The sequence below is a fragment of the Trichosurus vulpecula genome, chromosome 6, assembly GCF_011100635.1.
Source record: "Trichosurus vulpecula isolate mTriVul1 chromosome 6, mTriVul1.pri, whole genome shotgun sequence".
NCBI lineage: Eukaryota > Metazoa > Chordata > Mammalia > Diprotodontia > Phalangeridae > Trichosurus > Trichosurus vulpecula.
Window position 1 is genome coordinate 86,371,828 of NC_050578.1, and position 19,156 is coordinate 86,390,983.

The following is a 19,156-nucleotide window of genomic DNA, read 5'->3' on the forward strand; positions in this document are numbered from 1 at the left end:
TTGGGGTATCTGCGATTTTTGAGATAGCTTTCGATTTAATCCAAGGTGGAAAAAAATAAACTGATATTAATGAGGTATGACAACCATATTTGTCTCATCTACAAAGAAGAATGCGTCATTGCAAATAGTAATGGGACAAGCTACCCAATTAATTAGTGGTAAATTGAACAGATTGCTCTGGATGTCTTCCAGCAGAGAAAAGTGGGTCTGGTAGTCAATTGTGATAACAGGGAAGATCAAGATCCTTTATTCCCTCTGGGAAAAGAAAAACTGTTGATTTCTTATGCTTAGATTTTCATTTCTGGGAACTGAACTGACAAATTCAGGTGACTCAAATCAGGAAGCATATTGTAGAGTTACAGATATGTATCCAGACTCTGGCATCAACTGTCTCTGCGACTCTGGTAAAATCAGTTCGCCTACCTGAGCCTTAGGCTCCTTACCCAGAATCAAGGTAAAGCTTAGACTTGTGATTTCATTGGCATCAAGAGCTCCCAGGTGAGGAAACTCCCTTTGCCAATTCACATCAGCACCTTCTGTACAACTCATAAACTTAAGGGGCTGCCTGGTGCACTGAAAGGTTGAATAGTGTGCCTAGGATCACACAGCCTGTTTATGTCAGAGTTGGTACCTGAGCTCAGATCTTCTTCTCTTTGATGCCAGATCTCTATTCCTGATGCCATGTTGCCTTCCTACATATTCGTTATATAAGGATAAAAATATTTTTATTACCTCACAGTATTATTATGAGGAAAAAATTTTAATCTTAAAATGCTAAAGAAATGAGTTACCTTTTTTATTAATAGAGGAACATTTATAGTTCAGAAGAACTATAAAAGCATTACACTCATGTAATGGCAAGCAAAGTGGGACTTTTGCTGTTTTTTTCTTTTGGAGTACTTCTCAGCACTAAGACAATCAAGTGCCTTTGTATTTGAATCAAGAGTCTTTGATTGAATCAAGAGTCTTTGATAACCTGCTTAAGTCACAAGAAAGCCTACATCGCATGAGTTTGAGTCACATGGTTGTGATGCCCTCTGACCCTGAAGAAATGTATATCTACTCAAAGGTTAGCATTTTGCTTTGGGGCTCACTCATAGGAAGAGTGTTTGTGTGATTTGGCCAGACAAGACTCTTGGTAGCCATTAAAGAGCCCCCTGACTTTGAAAACCCAGATGTTGGTACTTCTCTTTCTCTGGTAACTATGTATGTATTGCTATGGACAGAATTAGAAGCCTGTCTGCTGATTTGTGTTATTTGCTCTGTTTATATAATATATGCTTGTAATTTAGGTTTGTGTTTTCTCTGAAGTTCAGGGTGCTGACTTTTTCCCCTGAACTAAGTGAATAATTGTAACCAGAATGGCCTTTGTTTTCTTTGAGTGACTCAATTTATCTCAGTGAGCTTTACTAGGTGCTAAGCCCCAGGCCCAAACCCCATTGGGTGTTAACGTAATCCATGTGGATGTGAACCTCCCAGGGTCCTAAGGGGATGGGCCAACTCAAGAACCAATCACCAGAGCCTGAGCTCTGGTGATTCAGACGATGTTTGATGATGTCTGAAGCCCTATAAGAAGGGAGGACAGAGCCCTTTGTCCGGGGCTCTGGAGGTGGTGTTGATGAGGAGACTCTGGGCAGCTGTAGCTGAGGAGCCCTCCAGCTTGTAAACCCGGATGTTGAAACTTCGTTGAACTCTGGTAACTATGTGTTGGGATTTGAATCAGACTAAGTCTGTTGATGTTTTTAATTTGTTTGCATTTTGTTTTGAAGTTCAGGGTGCTGGCTTTTTCCCCTGAACTAACTGAATGATATTTGAATGCTGAATTAAAAGTAATCTTGTCAACCCCTTCACTCTGCTTTCCTTAATTAAGCAGATCAGAAGAACCTGTGCTGTTGGCGGCTTTCTGGGTGCTGGCTGTGGGTGAATCTTATACCCCCACAGAAGCTGCTAGCCAGGTTGTTGAAACAATAATATATGTATATTTAATTAAAGTATGATTGTTAGCCCCTTAAAGTTGCTTTCCTTTAGAAAAGCAGATCAAAGAATTTGTGCTACCAGCCCTCCTGTGTGCTGGTGTACTAGCCTTACACCTCCACAGTAGCTGCAAGTAACATTTTTGTTACAACTCACAAGTAAATAATAAAGCTTTTACTGAGGAACAAAACATTTCTGGAAATTTGTAGCCCTCACTGTGAGTTCTAAGATACCACTCTGCTCCCACATGTTGACTATATTATCAATATACCTTTTCCATGTCTCTGCAAATGGGAAATCATAACCCCGAGGATTTAGGAGTTAATGCAATATCCTCAAAATATGACTTCCTATTAGGAAATATCTTGTGCATAAGGAATGATAAAGCCAGTGACTAGAAGCTGTAGCAAGAATTGTATTTTAATCATCTTTTATATGTAATTACCTTTTCAGAATATAATAATTTTTTTTACTATGTAATCATCTTTTTTTTTCCTTTCCTTGGTCTGAACCTGTGATATCATAAGTGTAAAGAACTCGTGATACAGCAACTACCTCCCCCATTGATGGGTATCTCCTCTGTAACTTAATCTTAGAAAGTTAACTGGGGCACTCAGAGGTTAGAGGATTTCTCCACAGTCCCATAGGCTGTATTGGGAGGATTCAAACCCAGGTCTTTCTGACTATATGGCAATGTCTCTCTATACTCCAGCATGTCATATCATTATGATGATATTTTCCTATTTTATTCAGAATTCCTCCTAGATGGAGTATTATTAGAGTGCTAGACCTGGAGTTGAGAAGAGCTAAATTCATGCCTACTTCAGCTTCCTCATCTATATAAGGAGGATAATTATTACACCTCCTTCAGAGTTGTTGGGAGGATAAAGTAAAATTGTATGTATGAAGTGCTTTATAAACCCTAAAGCACTATAAAGTTCTATTTTTATCATTATTAATTATTATTATTATGATTACAATCACAGCTACTGATGACCCAGAAAATAAAAGTCTTGTCACTAAAGTCCTTGGAACTGACCAATGGTTCAACATCAGAAATTTATATGATTTTAACAGTGGAAATGCCATTAGAGAAGATGCATTAACATCTGCTTTCCCTCTGCATCCTAACAATCATGGAACGTTTCCACCTGACTTAGAGCTGAAACCTTCCATATGGTCTTTCTTCCCCATTAGAATGTGAACTCCTTGAGATCAGGGATGGTATTTTTTTTTATAGCCCTCTGTCTGCCTCAGTTACCTCAACTGGAAAATCAGGATAATAATAGCACCTACTAACATGCTAATAATAGCAATGCTGTTGTGAGGGTCAAATGAGATAATATTTGTAAAGGGCTTAGTACAATGCTTTGCCCTCAGTAAGTAATTAATAAATGCTTGTTCCCTTCCTCCTTATCACAAGGTTTTGTACATAATAAATGCTTCATTCATTCACTGATGCTAGCTATCCTCTGTAAATTCTAAAGCAATTCATAGGGACAGCATGGTATTACAGGTAGAGTGTTGTCCTCAAAGTAAGACCTGGGTTCAGGTGCCACATCAGGTAATGACTAGCTATTTGTGACCATGTCCGTGTCATTTAATCTCTCTAAACCTCAAACAGATCTCTAAATCTCATCTACTAAGTGCAAGTAGAGCTAGCCAGGTTGCCCAGTGGATATAGTGATGGTCCTGGCATCAGGAAGACCTGGATTCAAATGCGATCTCGGGTATTTTCTGGCTCTGTGATCCTGGGCCTCAGTTTCTTCAGTTGAAAAAATGGGATAATAATAGCACCTACTCCAAGGGCTGTTGCAAGATTCAAATGAGATATTTGTAAAGCGTTGCATTATGATTTGTGTAAAGGATGGTGAGTCCCCACAGCAGTGAAATCACAAGTCTTTGATGGACTGTTGCATATCTTTATAATGATTCATTTTGTGTACATATTATATAATGCTTCCTCTTTCAAATTCCCCTCTAGAAGATAAGCTAGACATACACAAGTAAAAGACGCCTACAAATGATCATCCTCCCTAGATATAAGCATGACCTCACTTTCTCTTTGAGTTGGGAAAGTATGGAGCAGAATGGGTTACTAGATTGTATACAGCACTATACTTTAATATCAGCTAACATTTTATTGTGCCTTAATATATAAAAAGTCCTCACAAACAACCCTTTGATTTTAGGTAAGCCCATCCCCACCCCCCAATTTACAGATGAGAACATTGAGGGTCAAATGGCTATATGATTTAGCTTTGGTTACACAGCTGTTTAAAGAAGGGACTCAACCAGACCTCCTCAAACCCAATCTTAACACCTGTTCCACTATTTCTTGTTGTTGTTGAGTCATTTCAGATGTGTCGGACTCTCCATGACCGTTTTTGGGGTTTTCTTGGCAAAGATACTGGTGTGATTTGCCATTTCCTTCTCTAACTCATTTACAGATGAGGAAACTGAGACAGAGTTAAGTGACTTGCCCAGGATCACACAGCTAGTATGTGTCTGAGGTCACATTTGAACTCAGGTCCTCCTGACTCCAGGCCCAGGACTATCCACTGTGCCACCTAGCTGCCCATTTTTCACCATATTACACTGCCTTTCACCTATCACATTCCTTTATCCTGTCTGTATCACCATGAACTTTCTATTCCAAATGCCACACCCTAGAAATCTGAGATGTTATTGTATGTAAAAATGAGGGCCTTGGGCTCAAGCTTTAAGGTCCCTTCTAAGCTCTACATCTCTGTTTCTGTGTAAAACAGAGTTATATTGCAGTCACATGTTTTTGTTAATCCTTTCCATGGCATCTTCAAGTCATGTACTTTTATATTGCATGTGAATATGTGAAAATCGTGAATTACTCAAAGACAACATATACACACATATATATATAATGCATACATAGATATATAGACATATACACACAAAGATACATTTATATGCATACACATGCCCATACATACATACACTTACATACATGTACTTGGATATCTATAATCATACTCATACATAAACATATACATTCATATGCATCTATGTAAGATTGTACTACACTTATTTGTCCTCTGTTTCTCTGAGGGTAGATAACCTCTTCCTTCATAAGTCTGAGTCTTTCCATATTTTTCCAAGTCTACCAACTCAACAATATTCCAACCTTATACTGTCAGTTATTTTAAATAGTCCTAAAACAAAGCTGATAAATATGGCTGACATATAGTGTAGTTTCCCTATTTTCCTCTTTTGATTAAATCTATTTTAGCCTCAGCTTTGTCCAAGGTCATGATTACTACTCCTGCTCCTTTTTCCCTAATAAATTCTACTCCTGGTCTTTATTTTATGTTTATTTATGTTCTTATATCATAGTATACACATACTTAAAGATTCATTCATAAATCGCCATCCATTCAAATATTAACACGTACACAATTACTATTTACTAGACTCAGAGAGGAATTAAATCTTGGTGATATCATAGACAAATGGGAGATTCACCTAGTGTTTAGCCTTTTCTAGAATTAGTTTAATTTAATTTACTAAATATTTATTAAGCTTCTACCATTTGCTGAGTATTGTTCTCAGTGCTCAGAGAGATAGCAAGTTCAGATAAGGGGAGAATGAGAAGATAATAAATGTGTATATAGTACCTACTATGTGCCAAGCACTGTATTAGGCACTTTAAGACACAGTCCTTATGGAACTAATAGTCTAGTAGGGAGATATGACACATAAATAATTATAAGACAAAATAATTTGGGATCAAGATTTATGATTGTGGTTGTGGCTTGTCCTTCATTCTCAGAGAGGACCATGACGTCAGGGAGATGATGACATGACTTGCAATTGACTTTGATTTGAGTGAGGAAGAGCTGGGCAAAGTCACCAGCCTCACTTTCTCCTCCAGAGCCATCTGGGTCCAGTAACCATATATGGATCAGGATGACTGGAGATGGCCCAGGATGCAGCAGGAGACCTTGGTCTTTTTAAGCTAAGGTCTTTTCAAGTTCTCACTTTGAGTGAGACAACACCCATTCAGTGGATAGGCCTCTTTAAGAAGTGAGTCAAGGGGATGGCCCCTTTAATTAAAAAAAATCAGCCTGGGAGGGGAAGATCCTCCAGGTTGCTGGCAAAAAGAGAAATAGTTACTATTTACATTCATTCTGAGCCAGGAGGACCCCCCCAAAAAAATAACTATTAAGTGATGCTTGGGCAATCAATGAGATCCAGAGTGAATTATGTTTAAGACTTGGTCTTTGAGAAAGAAATCTAGCCAGTAAACTCCAAGTTAACTAGGTAGCTTAACGGCTACCAAAATTTACGGTCCTTTGGGCAGAACACCCACAGGTAGTCGCATGATATCCCAGGAGAGGGGAGGGGAGGGTAAAGAGGGGAGGAGATGACTAGCTGAGTTGCACAACTGGAACTGGACAGTTGGGGCCCCAGCAGCCTAGCTCAGCCTGCTTACAGGTTGTGGTTTTTCCTTCATTCTTGAAGAGGACCATAATATCAGGGAAATGATGATATGATTTGCAGTTGAATTTGATTTGAGTGAGGGAGGGTGTGCACCAGCCTCGCTTTCTCCTCCAGAGCTATCTGGGTCAAGTGGCCAGATATCAATTTATACAAGAGGTCCATGCCCTGCCCAAGCATCACTTAATCATTATTTTTTGGGCCCTCCTGGCTCAGAGTAAATGTAAATAGGAACTTTCTCTTTTGGCCAGCAACCCTAAGGGTCTTCTCCTCCCAGGTTAATTTTTTTTTTAATTAAAGGGACCATCCTTTGACTCACTTCTTAAAGAGGCCTATTCATTGAATGAGTGTTGCCTCACTCAAAGTGAGAACTTGAAAAGACCTTAGCTTAAAAGAGCCAAGGTCTCCCACTGCATTCTGGGCCATCTCCAGTCATCCTGATCCATATCTGGCCACTGGACCAGATGACTCTGGAGGAGAAAGTGACGTCGGTGACTTTGCACAGCCCTCCCTCACTCAAATCAAATTCAATTGTAAGTCATCATTTCCCTGTCATGGTCCTCTTCAAGAACAAAGGACAAAGCACATCTAAGCCAATGGAGGGGGAAAATACCAGCTGGGAAGGTTTAGGAAAAATTTGATTTAATTCAACACACATTTATTATTTGTCTACTATATGTAAGGTGCTGTTTGGTGCTAAGAATACAAAGACACATGTGACAGAGTCTGTGGTGTCCAAGGACTTACAAATCCATGTATATGGACAATTATACAAATAACTATGGTAGAAAGTAGAGTAGAAGTAAGAATTGCTAGCATTTATATAATGCTTTATAGTTTATAAAGTGCTTCTCATATGCTATCTCAAGTAATCCTCACAACAACCCTCTAAGGTGATTTCTATTACTATCTCTGTTTTATAGATGCGGAAAATGAGGCTGAGACAGGTGACTTACCTAAGTCCACACAGGTATTAAAGGTCTGAAGCAGAATTTGAACCCAGGTGTTCCTGACTCCAAGTTGGTATCCAGGCTATTGCCTAATTGACTCTAGGAGTTTAAGGAGTTCAGTTTTACCTGGTGAAGGACGATGGATTGGGAGAGAAGCAGGGGTCAAGACAGGCTTCAGGAAAGAGATTCTCGGTTGGCCTTTGAAAGATCACAGAATTTGAGAGTTAAAAGTCACCTCAGTGACCATCTAGTCTAACCCATACCTCAAAGGAATCTTTGTGACAGAGATGTATGTGACAAATGGTCATCAAGACTCTGTTGGAAGAGCTCCAGCAAGGGGAACCTACCACCTTTGGGAGCATTACATCCTACTTTTAGACAGCACTATATCAAATCTAAATTTATCTCCTTGCAGCTTCCAGCCACTGCTCTTGCAGGCCAAATCAAACAAGTCTAGTCTTTTCTTCACATGATAGACCTTAAAATACTTAAAGACAACTACGTTAAAAGAGGGCGAGAGGCAGATCTGGGGGAGGGGGTTCATTCCAACAATGGAATATGACATGAGCAAAGGTAGTAATGATGATGGTAACTAGCATCTATCACATGCTTTAAGGTTTTCAAAGCACTTTACGTATATTAATTCATTTGAAGAGGCAGATAGGAAAGGGCTGAAAAAGAATGGGGGGAGGAGATAGATGATGGTCTAGCTAGAGGATAAAGTATAAAATATGAGACAAGACTAGATAGATAGGTTGGGGCCAAATTATGGAAGGCTTTGAATGCAAGACTTGGGAGTTGATGCTTTTTTCGGGATATAATGATGGCCAGTGAAAGTGCTTGGATGGAAGTGACATGATCACAACAATGCCCTAGGAAGATTACTCAAGCTTTAATGGAAGAATAGATTGGAGGTGAAGTAGACTGAAGGCAGAGAGACTATTACAACAGAAACTCTTGAGGATTGAACTAGGTTCATTGCAGTAGAAATAGAGTGGAGGGGCCAGACGGAGACACTGTGGAACAAAAAAAAACAGGACTTGAGAGTGAGGGTAGGGGATGAGAGAAAAGAAAGAATCACAGATGACTCAAGTCAAAGATAACAGGTTATGAGCCTGCGATGATGGTGCCATTAACAGAAATATTCAAGGGATAGAAAAGTATAGGGGAAGGGAAAAACCTATACATTTTGATTTTGAGGTTCCAACAGGATACCTTAGAAGTAGGTATCTGGAAGGCAGCTCAAATTATTGTACTAGTGTTTTGGGGATAAGATGTTGTTAGAGATACAAATTTTGAAACATTATCTATAAAGATGTGCCAATTGAAGTTATAGGAGTAGTTAATATAACAAAATGAGAGGGTACAGAGTTAAAAAGAAATGAAGGCATAGGAGAAAACCTTAGAGAACACTTACGTTTATAGTACAGGAAGAGGATGAGAAACCATGAAAAAGAAAGAGATGAAGTAGTCAGAGGGTTAGGAGAAGAACCATAAAAATCCCATATTATAAAAGCCAAGGAAGGAGAATGATATAAGGGGGGAGAAGGTGATTCACTATGTAAATATTATGGGGAGGTCTAGAAATACATTTTTAAAAAACCCCCAACAACTGGATTTAGTGGCAAGGAGATAGCTAATGCCTATGGAAAGAGCAGTTCTGATAGGCCTGGAAGAGAAACCAGGCAGTTTCTAGTAGATGGCAGCATCTGAGCCGGGCTTTAAAGGATATACAGGAGTTTGTAACTCATGAAAATACTTTGATTCACCCAATTCTTTTCTACTAAAAATTTCTAATGAGCACTGCTTGAAGGTACTTTGTGGAGTCTCATTCTGACATAGTGGCCCATTAATTGCACATTAATGACTATGTGTGACTACTCCATGAACACAGGAAAGTCCGAAGCCCATGATGCCATTATTCCTAGGCAGGTTACTCTTTTCTCTAAGAGTCTTCATGTCCCCATTGCTTAAGGAATCTCAGGCACTACATAGTGATGCTGGGCTTTACCCTTTATGTGAGAAATCCCTCTCACTGGGAATTTTGATGTCATTGTACAACATGCTATTATGGATGGAGATCAGTCACAAGAATGGAATTAACTTTTATTTCTTCATAACTTCCTGGTGATACAGCTGGAGATGAACATACACGCTAAACAGACATTATTTCCTTAATAGCCTCCATCAATAAAAGTCTATTTTCTATGAACATCTTAACAACTCCTTTCAAGACATGAAAACAAAGTAAATAACTTTTTTCTTCTTTGTGTACATGTGTATATATTATATATATAAATATGTATATGTATATGTGTGTGTATATATGCATTGAGAGAGTGAGATAATGCCCATTCACTGAATGGGCCTCTTTAAAAAGTTAATCAAGAGATAGCCCCTTTAATCAAAACTCGAAAAAAAATCAGACTGGGAGGGGAAGACCAATACGTGTGTGTATACATGTGTGTATACATAAGTGTGTATCCATGCTTAATTGTAGCCTTCAGCAGGGGCAGGGGGGAGAGGAGGGAACAAAGGAAAAAGTGCACAGCAGAGAACAAAAGAAAAAATTAACAAGAAAGCAAAGATGGACAGCTTTCAATACAATGCTTAGTATTTATTATATAGGCTTTTTTGAAATGGAAATTTATTGTTGTATATTTTGAATCCTCTCTTATGTTCTGCTGTGCGCATGGCAATTTTTTTTTCTTTTCTTATTGTGTATTTAAGTTTTAGTATTTAAGTCTAAAATAAATTTTTAAAAATAAAAACATAAATATTTACCAAGAACAAGCTCTCGTTAGCTTTGAAACCTGGATTTCTGTACCTGATCCAAACATGCTCTTTCTCTAATTTCATATATCTACTAGCACTGCTATAATTTGGAGGTCTTGATTTGACATGAAAGTCAGGTTTCTTATTTGCAAAATGGTGACTTGTTGAGATATAATCACTAGAATAGGTTTTCCCAGTACGTACATTCTGTGCCTCCCCCAGCAGGTTGGAAATTCCTCAAGGGCAGAGTCCATACATTTTATTTCTCTTGGGTCCCCTCCAACTCTACAGTTCTAGGGTTTTTGTCCTCAAAAGCCTGGGGAAAGAATATATCGTTCTCAACACTTAGTGGGCACACCTGGAATGTTTCTGGATGACTTGAATAATTGAGTGTCATCCCCTGTGGGTTTTTTTTAATGTTTACTTATTTTATTTTTAATTTGTGGAATAAAACAAGCATTTCCATAACATAGTATAATAAAAAGATAACTGCATATGAAACTGCAAGTCTATTATGTACAACTTGCTATTCTTTTTAAATCTATTATGAAGTTACCACATAAATTTCCCTTTTTTTTCCTTTTTTTCTTCCCTCCCTCCCCCCCAAAATGGCTACCTTTAGACACAAATATGTATACATATGTAAAATCATTCTATACATACTTCCATTGATCAGTTCTTTCTCATGGTGCAGATAGCAGCTTCCTTCATGGGTCCTTTGTAGATATTTGGGGTATTTATAATAGTCAAAATGACTTAGTTGCTTAAAGTTTCTCTTAAAACAATATTGCTGTATACAATGTTCTTCTGGTTCTGCTCATTTTATTCTTCATTATTTTGTGCAAGTCTAGCTATGTCTTTCTAAGATGATCAAGCTCATCATTTCTAACAGCATAGTAGTATTCCATCACCATCAGCCATTCCTCAGTTTTTGGGCATCCCTGCAATTTCCAGTTCTTTGCCACCACAAAGAGAGCTGCTCTAAGTATTTTGGAACATATAGGTTCTTTTCCTTTTTCCTGATCATCTTTGGAATTAGACCTAATAGTGGTATTGTTGGGTCAAAGAGTATACAGTTTTATAACTCTTTGGGCATAATTTCAGATTGCTGTCCAAAAAGGTTGGATCAGTTCACAATTCCACCCACAGAGAACGTGCCCCAGTTTTTTCATATTCCCCCCAACATTGGTCACTTTCTCCTTCAATCATTTTAGCCCATCTGATAGGTAGATATCTCAGGGTGGTTTTAATTTGTCTTTCTCTAATTGATAATGATTTAGAGCATGTTATATAACTATAAATCATTTTGATTTCTTTATCTAAAAAACATCCAAATCCTTTGACCATTTATCAATTGGGGAATGACTCATATTCTTATAGATTTTAGAAAGTTCTTTATATATTTGAGATATAAAACCTTTATCTGAGAAACTGTCTATAAAATTCTTTCCCAATCCACGGTTTTTAAAAAGAACACTGGGAATAATAAGATAAATTCAGTTTACCGATCCTAAATAAATAGTAGCAAGAATATGCAGAAGCAGAATCTTAGACCACTTAGAAGCATGGCAAGGCTGTCTCTTCTTCTAAGATGAAAGGAGAGACAGAGTATAGGTTATACATTTCTAAATAATTCTTCTAATTTTGTTTTCCAGAATGACAAATCCCCAGGACGTTCTGCAAGTCGATCAAGTAACATATCAAAGGTAGGTGGACTCTCTTTGCTTGTTTATTTCGGTCTAATATTCCCAGCAATGCTATGGAATGTACTGCCATACATGGTTATCATTTGTTCTTGTGTAGGTGTTTTCCTTTTGTCAGTGTTTTTGGTTTTTAAGTTGGTCCTGCTGTAGTGTTGTTGTTTTCTACAATATTCAGAGACATGATTTGAAAGAATAAAATAGTTTTCCTTGTCATCTTCAGCCCAATACTTATGAGGCACTTAGTTCAGATAGAGCTGGGGAGTGGGGAGGGAGCATTCTATCAGATTCTTATCAATCCTTCGCACAAGGTAAGGAAGTGAGCAAGTTGGAAAATTCCAGTGGGTTGGGGCATAGGTGCAGCAGCAAAACTTCCTTTGTCTACTCTCCCTCCTCAACTTTTATAGGATAAACACTAATTATTAAGCTTCCATTATTATGTTACAATGTTTACTTCTTCTATTAGAATCATAAGATTTTAGAGTTAGAAGAGACATGATATATTATCTCATTTAGCCTTTTCATTTTACAGATAAAATATCATTACCTCTGTCCGTTGGTCCTGTCCTCATTAACCTTTCTTCTCTAAATGGTCTGGTAGCAAAAGACTCATAAAAGAGAAAATAAGCTAGTAGCTTTCTCATGTGTTTGAGAATTCAAGAAAAGGCTTATCTATGGGGAAGAAGTATTTTCAAAAATCCTAAAGGTTAATGACAACCAAGAAAGAAAAAAATGAAAGTTTTCATTTTACTCTGACACCAGAACCAAGAGAAGAGTACTTAAGTCTAGGCCTCAGTCTCCCAACCAATTATCCTGCTGTCAACACCTGAGTCTTAAACTCCTTTTAAAACGCTGAGCTTCTCCTTTAATACTGAAAGCTGGGAAATAGAACCTGTGAAGAAAAACTCAAGGAAATAGAATTATTTAGCCTTGAGAAGAAAAGGCTAAGGGGCAGAAGCAAGACTTAAGGGTTAAAGGAATCTGTAAGAGATTGTGAAAATATATTTGATATTCAAAACTTTGAAGAGTTGTTTTAAATAAGATAATGTCCAATTTATTTTTTCCCTCTGTTGATGGAACAAGGTGAAAATGTCAGGAATTATAACATGAGGGATTTAGCTTGGGCAAAAAGAGAAAAGAGTTGGACAGTAATAGTCACTTGGTCTTGGAATGGGTTACCAATCAAGTTATGGGACTTCTGGAAGTTGGTAATGATAGTGTTTGATAAAAATAATGATTATTTACACATATGACTTTTCTTTTTTAGTTTACAAACACCATCACATATAACCATACTATAGGAATATCCAGAACCTTCTCAGAATATTTCAAGCTAGAGGATTGTATCATGATAATTGTCAAAAGCCTATGTGGTTCTGTACCACAAAATATACAAGCCTCTCCACATAGAGGGTAGAAGAAGTGAACCATTTATTCAGACACCAGAGAACCAGATCCTGTAACATATAAGTCCACAACATCACAACAGAGAACCACTCCATCCCAAAACCATCCACCCCCTGCTGGTGCCTTCCCACAAAACAATCACTCACAGCTACCACACGTCTGCTCTCTTTCCCTCAGCTCTGTTGTAACTGCTCTCTCAGCATTTCCTGTGACACAATTTCCTTTTCCTCTCAGCAAACTCCTCCCACCACGTGTGACTTAGACTTCCTGTGACATAAGCAGGTCACATGGCCTATTAATGGGTGGGAAAGATCTTCAAATCTAAATTGCTATTACAAAGATAGAGCACTTCCCTGAGAGGCAAGAAACGAGCATGATAATGTCCATTTTGGAAAGGGGAAGAGAGCTTGCTGCCACCTCCTGTGTGTCAGAACTGTGCTAAATGCTTTACAAATATTACCTGATTTGATCCTCACAATGACTCTGAGTGGCAGGTGCTATTATTATCCCCATTCTACATTTGAGTAAAGTAATGTAGGCAGGTCAAGTTATTTGGCGAGGGTCACATAGCTAGTGAGTGTCAGAGGCCATATTTGAACTCAGATCTTCCTGACTCCAGCCTCAGATCTCTAACCACTGCACCACCCAGCTGCCACCAACTAGCTAAGTGATCTCCCTGTACTTCAGTTTCCTCATTTGCAGAATTAGGGGATTATACTGTCAAAATATTTTTCAATGGAGGCCATGAACATTTATAAAAGATATTTTGGCAATCATATTTTAGTATAATTGGTTTCCTTTTTAATTCTGTGTTTTTATATCATGCTTCTAAAAACATTATTGTGAAAATGGGTCCACAGATTTCACCTGCCAAAAGGGATCCACAAAACAAAAAGGGCTAAGAACCCCTGTACTAGATAATTTCTAAAGGCTCTCTTTGCTCTGAACCCTATCATCCTATCATCAAAGGTTTGTTTCAGCCTTAATGTTTTTGATTTATTCAGACAAGGAAAATGAGGGTCTAAAAGGTAAAGTTATTTATCAAAATTCACAGCCAGTAAGTGACAGAGCTGGAACTGATACTCGGTTGCTTTGAGCTCTGGGTCGAGTGTTTTTTTCCGATCATGCCGTATAGTTTTCTATTTTCCCACTTACCTTTCTATTGTTCTAATAATAGGCAGTTTATATACAGACTTGGCCAAAAGCCACAAAGGTTGAAGACAACCGGTGTGAGCTTGTCAGAATATGCTTAGTAGGTACAGGCAACATTTATCGCCTACTAACATTTTTCTTAGAAAAGTCTCTGGGGACAATAGCTACAAATTGGGCCTTTCCAGTAATAGGTTAACCCTCATGTATCCAGCATCTTGTAGAATATATGTTGCTTGAGAGCAGGAACTGTTTCTCTTCTTTGTATTCCCAGTGCTTAGCACAGCGCCTGGAACCTAGCAAGCACTTAATGCTTATTGATTAATATTAAGCCTAGTTGTGTCTGGAGGTAGAGGGATGGATTTACAAGGCATTGAAAGTTTCCTCCCAGCCTTATTGTGTCTTTAACAGGTGAATGAATAAAAATGAGGCTTATTTTCGATTATCATGAGTAAAGGCTTATAACTAATAAGGTTTCTCCCATGATTATGTGAATATCATCAAAAGTTCCTTGATAGACACAACAGAGATAACTTTGTGGAAGCCTCTCATTACTCATGTCAAGCAAGGCATAAAACAGATACATGACTGTCTAAGATGTTTGCCATTGTCGCTGAGGATATTCAAATCAATGTCAGGACGAAAGAAGGATTAACTATAGAATGTAAAGTCCTCCAAGTGCTCCCTTTGGTGTGTAACATTGTGCTAATTGCATCAAGCTCCTGAAGATTGAAGATCTCCTAAAAGAGACTGATAATCACTCAAGGGAGTTTGACCTTACTAGCCATGCAAGAAAAACTCCATCAGTGAGATCACCCATCTGTTGAAGTATGGTGGTTTTAAATGATGCCAAGAGATTTCTGTGAAGTTTATAAAATAGTCAATACATGTAATAAGTTCTGATGATGATTTATTAGATGAGAACAAAAAGCATCCCAGGACTGTATGGGCAGAGCTTCCATTGTGTTTCTTTCTAGGTGTGCTAATCAGCTGTAATAGTAAAACCTAAACTAAACACAGCTCTATTTCCTGTTTATATTCTTCCTTGTACTCCTGGGTAGAAATGGGCTATCTTTCCCTCTCTTCTTATACTTTTTTGTTATTCCATTTGGATCAGGGTGCTTGGGTGATACTGAACCTTAACAAAAAGCCACAGATGAACCTTAGAGGCTAAAAATAATTGATATGGAATGGTCACAGTATATGTATGAATACTAGGCAGGGTTTATCAGAGAATAACATTTTGCTTGAAAAGGTCTCTGTGGGCAGGGTTGATAGTTGTTCCTCTTTAGAGAGCACACTTATGGCTTCCAAATGGGTTTTCTCACAATGCAAAGTTAGCTAGAGTTGGGGGATTCTTTGGGAGCTTGGGATTGTTGCTTCCAACTAGTTTTAGTTTGTTATATATTCAACACTGCAAGCAATTCAACAAGCAAACTGTCATGAGGCAGGAGCAACAGTATTTTCAATTCAAATCATCGTCTAGCACACACAAACATAAATATCTGAAAGCACTTTTGGGTGGGGGAGTGGGGAGTTTCTATTAAAAGCGGGTCATAGTCCTTAACTCAGTTATAGCTAAACTATAAAAAAATCCTCTATCTTAAAATGATATTTCAATCTGTTTCCATCATTTTGTAAAGTGTTTCAAGGATTTCATTTACTTTGCAAAGGCTCAATTACTCATTTGATCACTTTTTGGTAGCATCAAATAGGGTGTCAAACTGGAAACTGTTGAAGTAGATAAAATTTGCTTCCTGGAGCTTGTTTTTTCCTGTCATAGACTGTGTGAGCACTTTAAATCTTCTAATCTTACTGCAGGAAATGTACCAAATCCTCAGATCTACAAAATAATAATAATAATGATATCTAACATTTATATAGCTCTTTTAGGTTTAACATTTATGTAAGCTCTTCAAGTGCCTGACATACATCTTCTCATCTGACTCGCACCATGCTGTGCAGTAGGTGTTGTTATTATCAACATTTTTTAGATGAAAAAACTGAAACTCAGAGAGGTTCTGACTTACCCAATGTCACCCAATTAGTAAATGTCTGAGGTGTGGTGGCTTCCTGACTATAAGTCCAGTGCTCTATCCACTGATATGGGATGCATTATTTGCCATGCATTTTTAGAAGTTGCCTTGTCTTTAACTGCCCATATGGTACCATTAAATTTTTTTTAAAGAGCCTACAGCCAGGTCAAGGTATAGGAATTCCAAAGAGGTGATATCTGGGGAATTCATTCTGCCCAATATGAGTAATGAATCTTTGAAACAGGTATTTAATGTGCTGTTGAATTAGAAATTCCACCTTGATTTCTTTGTACCTAGGACTAATCAATCATCAGTCTTCTCAGTCTAAATGCCTTCAAAATGAGAAGTTTGACTTGCCACTCTATCAATTATTAAAATACTTAATACATACTAGGCATTGTATTGGGTGCTGTGAATGAAATATTCCCTGCCCTCAACAAGCTTCTATTCTTCTAGAGACATTCCAGATGTTCCCAGATAAGGAAATATAGCATTTATATCCTCACCACCACCACATAATAATAATATAATACAATGTTGGATCAGAAAAGAAAGGAAATGACAATAGGGCTGAATCTCAAGGGAGGTTAATTTTTTGGAGAAGTGGAAGCAAAGAAGGAGTGAATTCCAAGCATAGAAGACAACCTATGCAGAGCAGCTAGGTGGCTCAATGGATAGAGCACTGGCCTTGGAGTCAGGAGGACCTGAGTCTAAATCAGCTTCAGACATTTATTAGCTGTGTGACCTTGGGCAAGTCATTTAACCCCAACTGCTTCCAAAAACCAAAAAAAGAAAGAAAAAGAAGACAAGAATCTATGCAAAGGCCCAGGGGCAGAATAGGAAGCTGTGAGTGAGCAATAGTAAGTACATCAGTTTGGCTGGAGCTCATAGTTCATGAGGCAAGTAATATGTAATTACCCTGGAAAGACAGGCCAAGTTGTGAATTAAGGACTTTAAATGTCAAGCAGAAGCATTGGTCCCAGAAACAACAGGGAGTTCTAAAATTTCTTGTAAGTGGAAATGAAATGTTCAGAGCTGTGCTTTAGGAACCTAGATTTGACAAGTGTGCATATAATGGATTGGAGAAGGGAATGACTGGCTATAGAGAGACCAGTTAGGAGACTAGTACACTAGGCCAAGTAAGAAGTAATGAGGGTATGAGCTAGGTTGGTTGCATTGTGAATAAAAAGAGGGGCGCAAACACCAGAGAAGCTGAGGAAGTGGAATCCACAAGAATGGACTGATTGGTTTTGGGTGGTAAGTGAGATTGAAGAACCAAGGATAATTCCTAGGGTATGAACCTGGAAACGTGGGTGGAGCCTTTGACAGAAATGGGAAAATTAGGAGAAGGGTTGGGTTCAAGGAGAAAACCAATGAATTATGTTTTGGATATGTCAGCATTGAGGTGAATATGGGACCTACATTTGGAGACCTGAGACTGTAGCTCAGGAAAGAGTTCAGGATTTGTAATGTACGTTCAGGAGTAATTGGAGGCATTGAATCTCAGATCACTGAGAGAGAAGATAAAAAGATAAAAGAGAGTTAGGGGGAAGAAGTACATGATGATTCTCCAAAGGAAACCAAGAAGATTCAATCCTACATTTAGGAAGAGAACTAATATTATGTAGTGGCAGGAAAATGCAGAAGCAAGAGAGTCCAATCATGCATATAGGTCAAGAAGGATGAGTACTGAAAAAAGGTCATGTCAAATGAGTAATGCCTATGGAAACCAAGTTGTAGAGAGATGAGAAATGAGTGGTAGGTGAGAAAATAGAGGCAACAAATACAGTAGCTTTTTCTAAGAGTTTGGCTGTAAAAAGAAAATGATGGTCTAAGGCAGGGCTGTCCAAAATGCGGCTGCTTCCAGCAATGTGATTTATAAGGCCCACCTACAAGCATAAAAAATTACATAAATGCTTTAGTAAATGAAGCTGAGCTACCGCAGAGCTCTCACTAAAATGGCAAATCACAATATATTGTCTATTGTTTCAATAAAAACCTAAGGTTGGACAGCCCTGGGCTAAGCGAATGGTAAGGGTCAAGTGAAAATTCCTTAAGTATTGGAAAGGTCTGAACACGTTTTAAAGCAACATGGAAGAAATTAGTGGATAAGGAAAGATTGAAAATTAGTGAGAGAAAAGGAGTGATTAATCAATGAATTTAAATGGGAAGCAACAAAAGTAATTGAGAATTGGAAATTAATGAGATCATCCCATGCATCTTCAAATTGGCTGCAACAAATGCATTCAGGCATCATACAAACTAATGTATATTTCGGCAGCACACATTTGAGCCTATATATACATTGGCTCAAATATAGGCCACCAAAGATATAGACCACATTCCTCAAATTAAATTTCTTTGAAATGAAAACAAATCACATGAGTATATGATGAAAGATTAGAACTAATTTATATTGTATTCAGGCTTTGTACAAAGCACAATTCAGGGCCTGCAAATACTACATTCATTCAAATATAGGGATAGGGACTAGACTTTTGATTTTGTTGTTATAGGAAACTCCCAGGTGAGAAACTCTCTCAATGCAGGATGGCACCTTTTCTGCACCTCATGGTCTCACAACTCTATAAGACTAAAGGATGAAGAAGTTAAGTCACTTGTTCAGGTTCATAAAGCTAGCACGTGCTAGAGGCAGACCTTGAAACAGGTTTTTACAGCTTCCAGACCAGCT

General features: G+C 38.1%; 1 protein-coding gene across 1 annotated transcript in view; it reads left to right on the top strand.

The window, feature by feature from the left end:
- Window positions 1–19,156, top strand: part of MARCHF1 (membrane associated ring-CH-type finger 1) — a 635,844-nt gene that overhangs the window by 424,256 nt on the left and 192,432 nt on the right. The window contains exon 3 of the mRNA XM_036762957.1: window positions 11,828–11,878. Within this exon, the coding sequence (XP_036618852.1) occupies window positions 11,828–11,878 (51 nt within the window). The remainder of the gene's footprint in view (window positions 1–11,827; window positions 11,879–19,156) is intronic.